Source organism: Vipera berus, assembly GCF_964194415.1.
Source record: "Vipera berus genome assembly, contig: HAP1_SCAFFOLD_538, whole genome shotgun sequence".
Taxonomy (NCBI): Eukaryota; Metazoa; Chordata; class Lepidosauria; order Squamata; family Viperidae; genus Vipera; species Vipera berus.
In genome coordinates this window covers 6,694-17,414 of record NW_027673250.1, presented here as the reverse complement: position 1 = coordinate 17,414, position 10,721 = coordinate 6,694, and the positions used below count along the sequence as shown (strand labels likewise).

At 47.1% G+C, this 10,721-nt stretch overlaps 1 protein-coding gene across 1 annotated transcript; it reads right to left on the bottom strand.

Annotated features, from left to right (window-relative positions):
• Nucleotides 1-1,185: 1,185 nt before the first annotated feature.
• Nucleotides 1,186-10,316, bottom strand: LOC308679429 (26S proteasome non-ATPase regulatory subunit 1-like; the record flags this gene model as incomplete). The annotated part of the gene is made up of 4 exons (XM_081347038.1): nucleotides 10,065-10,316; nucleotides 4,296-4,339; nucleotides 1,658-1,731; nucleotides 1,186-1,355 (listed from the first exon to the last, which is right to left on the bottom strand). Coding segments are annotated over exons 1-4 (304 nt in total), but the record flags the coding sequence as incomplete, so codon positions are not given.
• Nucleotides 10,317-10,721: the final 405 nt, after the last annotated feature.

Below are 10,721 nucleotides of genomic sequence, written 5' to 3'. Positions count from 1 at the left end.
AAAAAATACTCCAATCGAGGAAACACCCAACTCACACAAATAATCAAATAGCGGCTTAATCAAGGAACTACCGAGAGTTCCTTGGAGGTCATCTAGTCCAACCCCCTGCTCAGGCAGGAAACCCTATACCATTTTAGACAAATGGCTGTCCAGTCTCTTCTTAAAAACTTCCAGTGTTGGAGCATTCACAGCTTCTGGAGGCAAAGAGTTCCACTGGTTCATTGTTCTCACTGTCAGGAAGTTTCTCCTTAGTTCTAGGTTGCTTCTCTCCTTGATGAGTTTCCATCTGTTGCTTCTTGTCCTGCCTTCAGGTGCTTTGGAGAATAGCTTGACTCCCTTTTCTTTGGGGCAGCCCCTCAAATACTGGAACACTGCTGTTATGCCCTTCTCTTCATTAAACTAGGCAGACCCAATTCCAATAACCGATGATCAGGGGACTGGAGGCTAAAACATATAAGGAACGGTTGCTGGAATTGGGTATGTCCAGTTTAATGACGAGAAGGACGAGGGGGGACAGGATAACAGCCTTCCAGTATCTCAGGGGCTGCCCCAAAGAAGAGGGAGTCAAGCTATTCTCCAGAGCACCTAAAAGAAGCAACGGATGGAAACTCATCAAGGAGAGAAGCCACCTGGAACTAAGGAGAAACTTCCTGACAGTTAGAAGAATTAACCAGTGGAACTCCCTGCCTCCAGAAGCGGTGAATGCTCCAACACTGGAGGTTTTAAGAAGAGACTGGACAGCCATTTGTCTGAAATGTTACAGGGTTTCCTGCCTGAGCAGGGGGTTGGACTAGATGACCTCCAAGGTCCCTTCCAACTCTGTTATTCTAATTTTCACAATACTGCAAAGAACTCTCAGTAGTTCCTTGATTGGGCTATTTGTTTATTTGTGTGAGTTGGGTGTTCATTGATTGGTCTCTTCCAACATCATCATCATATTATTATTATTGTTGTTGTTATTATTAGTCATTAGACATGAACCTCAGTCAACTGAACACTCAAACTGACTGGCACTAATGGTTGACACGGGTTGCTGCCAGCATCCTAGGTATCAACCAGGTACCCCCTTAAAATGTAAGGATGATGATGATGATTACCCAGAATTAAGCATTTTGTGAAATTTTTGCACAGGATGTTGAATCTGGATAGCCAAAGGCCTTTCCATTCTCACAGGACCCAACTTACCGATAATAGTTTCTACATACTCCGAATTGTCGTTGACGTTGAAAAGGTTGCCAGCTCCCAGGGCGTAATTCAGGGATTCTTCAAAAGCCCCTAAGTGATAGAACACTTTCGAAGCCACCAAGGCGGCAAACTCCCGACTACGAAACCCAACATCTTCGTACAGGATTTCACTGCGGGAAAAGCAAGGAAGGAAAAAAATTATTGGTTCCCCTGCAGTCCTTGGGGAACGTCAGCCTTTCCTTCAGCATTTCAATTAGCGACAGGGGTAGGCCACCTCGGCTCTTTTATGACTCCTGGACTTCAACTCCCAGAATTCCTGAGCCAGCATCGCTGGCTCAGGGATTCTGGGAGTTGAAGTCCAGGAGTCATAAAAGAGCCGAGGTGGCCTACCCCTGAATATTAGCTGCTCAGAAAAGGGACAAGGTACATTTTGGCCCCTGCTTGCAGATGAACGTGAGGCCTTCCCTCTTACATTTTATCCACCGATTCGGAGATCTCGGCCCAAAAGTCATTGACCACTGCGTTCAGTTTGTGGAGAGCAAATTCCTGTCAAGAGAACGAAAAACACCGATTTTTAGAGACTTGCAAATAGGGCTGGCATGGCAAAAGAGCAAGGCCCCCCCTCGGGCACAAACGGCATTTCAATATTTCAATTTGGCAGCCTTGTGCTTGCCGAAGAGGATGAAAAAATATATATATACATATATACAGGGCGTTCTCGAACTTACAATGGTTCATTTAGTGACTGTTCAAAGCTGCAAGCGCCCCGGATGTGTGTGTGAATGGCCGTTTTTCACACTTATGGCCATTGCGGCGTCCCCATGGGGATCACGTGATCAAAATCCAGAGGCTTGGCAACTGAGTCGTATCTATGTCGGTTGCAGCATCCCGGAATCTGGTGATCCCACTTTTGCGACCTTGTGACAAGCAAGATCAATTGGGGTGTGTGTGTGTGTGTGCGCGCGCACGCACTGCTAACTTAACAAATGCAGGGATTCCCTTAACAACGATGGCAAGGAAGGTCGTAAAATGGGGCAAAATTCGCTTGATGACTGTCTTGCTTAGCAACGGAAATGTCGAGCTCAACTGTGGTCATAGGTCGAGGACTAGCACTCATTACTCTCAAACCTCTTGGGAATATTTGCCCAGGAAGAGAACCAGCCTTAAAAAAAATCAGCCTACGGATTCAGAAGCGAACGTGGCCTCCGCGCTGGGTGGACGAAGTCTCTGAGTCACAGCACAGGGCCAGAATTGGGAAAAATTAGACTACATAGGTTTTTCTCAAAAAAAAAAAAAAAAAAAGAACTCTACTGAGGATTGGAGATGCGAGGAATCCTCGGCTTTAAATCCCATTCATTTAACGACCGCTCGATGTTACCAGGGCACTGAAAGAGGTGACTTATAGCCAGTCCTTGCACTCACGATGATCACAGCCTCCCCACAGACCTACGATCCAAAACTGGGTGTTTTGCAAACAGACATGTGTTTATCACAGCTCTAGCATTCCGAGGCCGCGCAATTCCCATTTTCGATTGTCCGAGGACAAACAATAGCAGTAGCATTTAGACTTATATACCGCTTCACAGGGCTTTACAGCCCTCTAAGCGGTTTACAAATATCAGCATCTTCCCCCACACACACACACAACAATCTGGGTCCTCATTTTACCGACCTGGGAAGGATGGAGTCAACTTTTGGGCTGGTCAGGACTGAACTCCTGGCAGAGGGCAGTGAGTTAGCCTGAAGTGCTGCATTCTAACCATTGGGCCACCACAGGTCAAAGGCAGAGAGGGAGGGCAATAGCACATAGACTTATACACCGCTTTGCAGTGTTTTACAGATTCTGTATATTGTCCCCAACAAACTGGGTCCTCATTTTACCGACCCTCGGAAGGACGGGGAGGGAGGGAGGGAGGGAGGGAGGGAGGGAGGGAGGAAGGAAGGAAGGAAGGAAGGAAGGAAGGAAGGAAGGAAAGGGCAATAGCACATAAACTTATATATCACTTCACAGTGTTTTACAGAGTCAGCATATTGACTCCAACAATCTGGGTCCTCATTTTACCAACCTGAGAAGGATAGAAGGCTGAGTCAACCTTGAGCCGGTCAGGATCAAACTCCTGGGAGTGGGCAGTGAATTAGCCTGCAGTACTGAATTCTAACCACTGCGCCACCATGGCTCTTAGCAAAGTCAATGGAGGAAGCTAGATACATTTAACGGTGTGGTTCACTTAACAACTGCAGGAATTTGCTGAACAAACAGGGCAAGTTGTTGTTAGTTGCGAAGTCGTGTCCGACCCATCGCGACCCTATGGACAATGTTCCTCCAGGCCTTCCTGTCCTCTACCATCTTCTGGAGTCCATTTAGGCTCACGCCTCCTGCTTCAGTGACTCCATCCAGCCACCTCATTCTCCGTCGTCCCCGTCTTCTCTTGCCCTCCACCTTTCCCAGCATTAGGCTCTTCTCCAGTGAGTCCTTCCTTCTCATTAGGTGGCCAAAGGATTTGAGTTTTAGCTTCAGGATCTGGCCTTCTAAAGAGCAGTCAGGGTTGATCTCGGTTTGATCGCCTTCCAGTCCGAGAGACGCACAGGAGTCTTCTCCGGCACCAGAGTTCAAAGGCCTCAATTCTTTGGCGCTCAGCCTTTCTTATGGTCCAGCTTTCACTGCCATACATTGCAACTGGGAAGATCATAGCCTTGACTATACGCACTTTTGTTGACAGGGCAAACAAGGTGGTAAAACTGGGCCTGACCCACTTAACGACCACCTGACCCACTTAACGACCACCTGGATGAGCAACAGAAATTCTGGTCCCTCAGGAGGACTACCGTACAGTGGCAAAGATGCTGTACGGTTCCTTCCGATCTTCATCTTAACTAACAGACCTGTGCTGAACTTGTCTTCAACAAAACCGACTAGCTGGGAAATTCTGGGAGCTGAAGTCTTACAACACGTCCAAGTTGCCAAGACAGCAATCTCTTGAGCCGGTAAAAATATATATATATAACCCTTGAAACAACCTTAAGTTTTAAAAACATTTTATATCAGCATTCAGACCTTGATTTTTATTTTTATTTTATTCTGAAGTCAGACAAAAAGCCCAGAAGCCTACCTTGAGTTCTGGCTCCTCCTCATCCAGAAGGGAAATTATTCCAGCTGCAAAAAAAAAAAGAAGTTATATTAAATATCACATAGAATTGATACCTTAAAATAAGCAGGGTTATTTTCAGAATTGCTACAGCAAAGGGCATAAATGTGACTTGCAAATGCATTTTACAGCTCAATCCTGCCAAAACTGAGTGGCTGTGCATACCGGCATCTCAGACTAACCAATCTTTTCCATCGTTAACTATGGGGGGGTGAGGTGTTACCCCCTGTTGATAGGGCCCGCAACTTGGGTGTCCTCCTGGATTCACGGCTCAGTTTGGAAGATCACATAGGAGCCATGGCCAGGGGGGCTTTTGCCCAGGTTCGCCTGGTGAGCCAGTTACGGCCCTATCTGGACCGAGATGCCCTACGCACAGTCACCCATGCGCTCGTGACCTCCCGGCTAGACTACTGCAATGCTCTCTACATGGGGCTGCCCCTGAGGACCACTCGGAGGCTTCAGCTGGTGCAGAATGCAGCCGCGCGAGTTGTGATGGGAGTCTCCCGATACTCCCATGTAACACCTCTTCTCCGCGAGCTGCATTGGCTTCCGGTTGCCCTCCGGGTGAGATTCAAGGTGCTGGTGATGACCTATAAAGCCCTAAATGGCATGGGCCCGGATTATCTAAGGGAGCACCTGCTGCCAGCGTCAATTTCCCATCGTCCTGTGCGCTCCCACAGGGAGGGCCTCCTCAGGATACCGCCGGTCAAGGATTGCCGACGGGCGATCCACAGGGGGAGGGCGTTCTCTGTGGGTGCGCCTGCCCTATGGAATCAACTGCCAACGGAACTCCGGACTGCCCCCGACCTTCGTTCATTTCGCCGGGACCTAAAAACCTGGCTCTTTGAGTTATCTGGTCTGGACTGAGGGGTTTAATATTTTTAAATTGTGATTTAATTTTTGCGGCTAGACTTAATTTATTTTAATTTTATATTGGATTGTTTTTAAATTTTGCCTTGTAAACCGCCTTGAGTCCTTTGGGAATAGGGCGGTATATAAACCGAATAAATAAATAAATATATTAGAACAAGGGTCTTCAAACGTGGCCCTTTTATGACTTGTGGACTTCAACTCCCAGAATGCCTCAGCCACCCTGGCTGAGCCATTCTGGGAGTTGAAGTCCACAAGTCATAAAAGGGCCACGTTTGAAGACCCCTGCTTGTGGACTTCAACTCCCAGAATTCCTCAGCCTGGCACGCTGGCTGAAGAATTCTGGGAGTTGAAGTCCACAAGTCATAAAAGGGCCAGGTTTGAAGACGCCTGTATTAGAACTTCAATTTGACATTTACAATTAGCGGGAGATAGCACTGGGAGATCATGAGTTCGAGTCCTGTCCTAGGGTGAGTGATTGTGGCCAAGTCTGTCCCTCTCAGGCCTAGGAAGAATGCAATGCGAATCCACTTCTAACAAAATGTCACCAAGAAAAAAAGAATCAAGGTTGACTCAGAATATAACAACATTCTAACACGAGCTAAGCTAAAATGAACAAGACCTGGACAGCAACAACAACAAAAAAAGCACGCAAATCCTAGCGAGTTTTTGATCCTCAACGAACAGGTAAACCAATGGCTCCAAAACAGAAAATGATTATCAGAAGAGAGTTCTATTAACTCTGATCCACTCCTTCATCACCACGGTATCTTCTGTGCCCTGTTTCCATGCACAATATTTAAGATTAACTTCACTTTCTAAGGGTTGTAAGCTGCTTCTCCTTATGGAAAATAATGCCATGAAGCACAGCTTATGCTTTCCAGCAAAGTACGGTAGTAAAAGGCATGGTTTGTAAAACTAAAAAAAAAAACACCAAACTCACAATGGTTTTAACGGCAGAGATCTAAAAACTACACCTGAAAAGCATTTCTCAGGGTTTTTGAAAACGTGGCAGATTTGTGAAAATATTGTCCCAAAAAAACCTCCCCATTTCTTCTTTTAGCACCTCATAATCTCTATTCCTCTTCTGTACCGGGACTACAGCTCTCAATTAGCGTGTTAACATCTTGGGAAGTTCTACTTTGGCTTAAAGAGATGTATAGCCATACCGGGCTTCGCTATTCTGTATCCTTCTTAAGACTTTGATTCCCATCTTATGCAAGCTAAAGATTATGGGAATTGAATTCCAATATAAAAAGGCCGATAGAGTCCTTGGCTGTATAAAGAAAGGCAAAGAATTATTAGTACCGCCTCCTAAAACCTTGGTAGGGCCACCCCTGGAATACTGCATCCAGTTTTGGTCACCACGAAGTAAAAAAAGATGTCGAGACTCTAGAAAGAGTGCAGAGAAGAGCAACGAACATGATCAGGGGACTGGAGGCTCAAACATATAAGGAACGGTTGCAAAAAGGTAATAAAAAGATGTTGAGACTTTGGGAAAAAGTGCAAAGAGCAGCAGCTAAGACGATTAAAGGCCTGGATATGAAGAACGGATATGAAGAACGGTTGCAGGAACTGAGAGTGGCCAGTCTAGAGAAAAGGAGGACAAGGGGGGGGGGGGGGACATGATAGCAGTAGTCCAGTATTTGAGGGGCTACAAAAGAGAAGAGGGGGGGGGAGTCAACTTATTTTCCAAAGCACCAGAAGGCAAGACAAGAAACAACGCATCGAAATTAATCAAAGACAGAAGCGAACTGGGATTAAGGAGAAACTTCCTAACAGTCAGGACAATTAACCAATTGAACCAGAATTTGTGGGCGCTTCATCACTGGAGGCTTTTAAGAAGAGACTGGACAGCGACGTGTGTGAAATGGAACAGGGTCTCCTGCGTGAGCAGAGGGCTGGACTTTAGGACCTCCGAGATCCCTTCCAGCTGTATTCTGATTCTGATTCTAAACATCTGAATGACACACAGTCGAGAAAGTCTGGATATTCCGGACCCCATTACTCTGTAAAGAAGTAAGGAGATCAGGTTGAGTAAGCAGAGGAAACAATATATCTACCTAGCCGTATCGGTTATAGCTAATATACTACCAGGTGAAGAGCTGCATTAGCACAATACATTTCACTATAGCTTGGTTTACTTCATTACGTTTACCAGCTGTTAGAAGACAAGGTGAAAATTCACATGGGCAGACATAACCATAGTTTCAACTGGGAAGCTGAGCATCCCAGACCAAGTTAAATCCAAAAACCACTAGGGAATTCCTGGAACCATGGCAGTCAAATAAACATAAACAGGCAGCTAGAGATAAACAATCTCTACACACCTTTCAAAACACAGGATCAAAAAGAAAGCAAAAAGACCAACATAAGCCCTCACCATCTATCAACCTCCAAATAAGCAGAGATTAATGCCAGAATTAGTACCCACACTCAACAATCAAGCTGTAAACAATAATCCAATCAAGAAATTGCCAACTCACACAAATAATCAAACGGCCTGATCAAGGAGCTACCAAAAACACTTCCACCAATACATATACATCATAAACAGCACAAAATTGTCTCTCTCCTAGCACTGATGATGTTACCTAGATGGGTGATTAAACATCTGCAAGAAAACCACGGAGCTCAAAAAGCACCACGGATCCCACAGCCCTGCTTCCTCCTCTTCCTTCACTGATGATGTTACCTAGTTGGGTAATGAAATGTCTGCAAGAAAAGCACCCAGCTCAGAGAGCACCAAGGACCCCCACAGTCCTCCTTCCCCTTCATTTTATCTTTCTCCCTCTTCTCTTTCTCTTCCTCCTCCTCCTGTTATTTAAACTGCGCCCCTCCTAGCACTCATGATGTTACCTAGTCGGGTAATGAAACAATCCCTTGTTTCATTTATACAGTGCTTGGGTTACATAAAACAGAGGCACGGAATCAAAATCACGTGAAATGTTAGTACCGCTTTATAAAGACTTAGTAAGGCCGCACCTGGAATACAGCGTCCAATTTTGGTCAATCACGTTACAAAAAAAAGATGTTGAGACTTTGGAAAAAGTGCAAAGAGGAGCAACTAAGATAATTAAGGGCCTGGAAACAAAAACATATGAAGAACAGTTGAAGGAGTTGGGTATGGCCAGTCTACAGAAAAGAAGGACTAGGGGGAACAAGCTAGCAGTGTTCCGATATCAAAGGGGCTGCCAGAAAGAAGAGGGGCATCCAAAGCAGCTGGAGGCAGGACAAGAAATGGGAATAGGATGGAAACTAGTCAAGGAAAGAAGCAACAATTAACTGGTGGAATGATTTGCCTCCAGAAGTTGTGGGTGCTCCATCTGGAGTTTTTAAGAGGAATTTAGACAGCCATTTGTCAGAAATGTTATAGGTCAGGGGTCTTCAAACTTGGCCCTTTTATGACTTGTGGACTTCAACTCCCAGAATTCTTCAGCCAACTGTCCCTTTTGGCCTGCTTGCTCTCTTGTAATCCCTTCTTCTGCAATCTCTCCACTCTACAGAGAAGGAGGGAGAAAAAAACCAACAGGCACGCCTGGCTGAGGGATTCTGGGAGTTGAGGTCCACAAGTCATAAAAGGGCCGAGTTTGAAGACCGCTGCCATAGAGATTCCTACTTGGCCAGGGTTGGACTAGACGACCTCCAAGGTCCCTTCCACCTCTATTCCGATCGACTGATTGATTGAAACCTCTGCGAGATAGTAACCAAGCTCAGAGAGCACCAAGGACCCCAAAGTTAACCCCGAGCTATAAATCCTTCCATCCTCCACCGTTCAGTCAGAACCAAGGAAGCTTCCTGCATGAGAAGCGAAACGTCCTCAAAGAAAAACCAAGTCCAGCTGCCTTTGGGGGAAAAAAGCACCTGCAGGGACACCAGACTCAAGGTTGACTCAGCCTTCCATCCTTCCCAGGTAGGTAAAATGAGGACCCAGATTGTTGGGGGCAATAAGCTGACTTTGTAATAATGCCGCTTGGGGTGGGTGTGTGAAAGCCCTAATAAGCAGGCATATACATAGAATGAAGGCTATTGCTAAGCTTGTAAGCCGCCCTGAGTCTTCAGAGAAGGGCGGGATATAAATGGAATTAAAATAAAATAAATAAATAAATAAACCATGACCTGGATGATCGAAAATCTCCATGGCCACGAGCCAGACAAACTAATCCCTGGATCAGGGGGTCTTCAAACTCGGCCCTTTTATGACTTGTGGACTTCAACTCCCAGAATTCCTCAGCCAGCGTCCCTTTTGGCCTGCTTGCTCTCTTGTAATCCCTTCTTCTGCAATCTCTCCACTCTACAGAGAAGGAGGGGGGGAAACAGGCACGCCTGGCTGAGGGATTCTGGGAGTTGAAGTCCACAAGTCATAAAAGGGCCGAGTTTGAAGACCGCTGCTATAGGGATTCCTACTTGGCCAGGGTTGGACTAGACGACCTCGAAGGTCCCTTCCACTTCTATTCCGATCGACTGATTGATTGAAACCTCTCCGAGATAGTAACCAAGCTCAGAGAGCACTTGGCCCTTTTATGACTTGTGGACTTCAACTCCCAGAATTCCTCAGCCAGCGTCCCTTTTGGCCTGCTTGCTCTCTTGTAATCCCTTCCTCTGCAATCTCTCCACTCTACAGAGAAGGAGGGAGAGAAAAAAAAACAGGCACGCCTGGCTGAGGGATTCTGGGAGTTGAAGTCCACAAGTCATAAAAGGGCCGAGTTTGAAGACCGCTGCGCTGGAGCCACCGGGGTGCCTGAAGGCGCCCCAGAAAGCCGGGAGGAAGGGAGGGAGGGGGGGAAGCCTCGCTCCGGGCCCTGCCTGACTCAGCGGAAACCATCCCGGCCTTTACCTCCGGCCGGCCGTTGCTTCGCTTACCGGCTGAGGTGATCATGGCGCCGCGGCGTCGCAGTCCGGGCCGGCTCGGCGCTCCCGGGGCGGAAAAAGGGCGAAGCGAGACGGAGCCTTTACTCAAAGCAGCGCCGCTTCCAGTCCGTGACCAAGCGCATTCGCCGCTTCCGGTGTTCTACCGGAAGTGACGCTCGGCAACCGCGACGAGGCTCCCCACTCCCGCTCTCAGGGCGCGGTTTCTTAGCAACCGGCGGAAGGAGCGCGGGGTGGCCGTGGCGAACGCCTGATTGGAAAATCGCGGGCGTTGGAGGGCTGGAAAAGGCGGGAAATGAAAAGCGAAGCGGCCTTTGAGGGGAAAAAAATAAAAGAGGGGGCGGGTGGGCTAGGTAGGAGACGGGTGCTAAAAAAAAAAAAGTCGACGAAGCTACACCTGTCGAATTTCTGCCTGTCCCGCGGCTGACAATCGCACAGGAGCGCCCCCCAAAATGGCCGACCTGATCTCGGGAGGCGAATTTCTTGCGTTTTCATTGTTGACAGTGGCAACCGACGTCACACATATCACATTTCCAGTCTTTTGCAAACTGGGTTTTAGGGGGTTAACCGGAATTGCCTGAATTCGTTGGGTTTGGGAGTGCAGAGAATATACAGTATGAAACCAGACTTTCCCCGACTTTGGAGATTTTA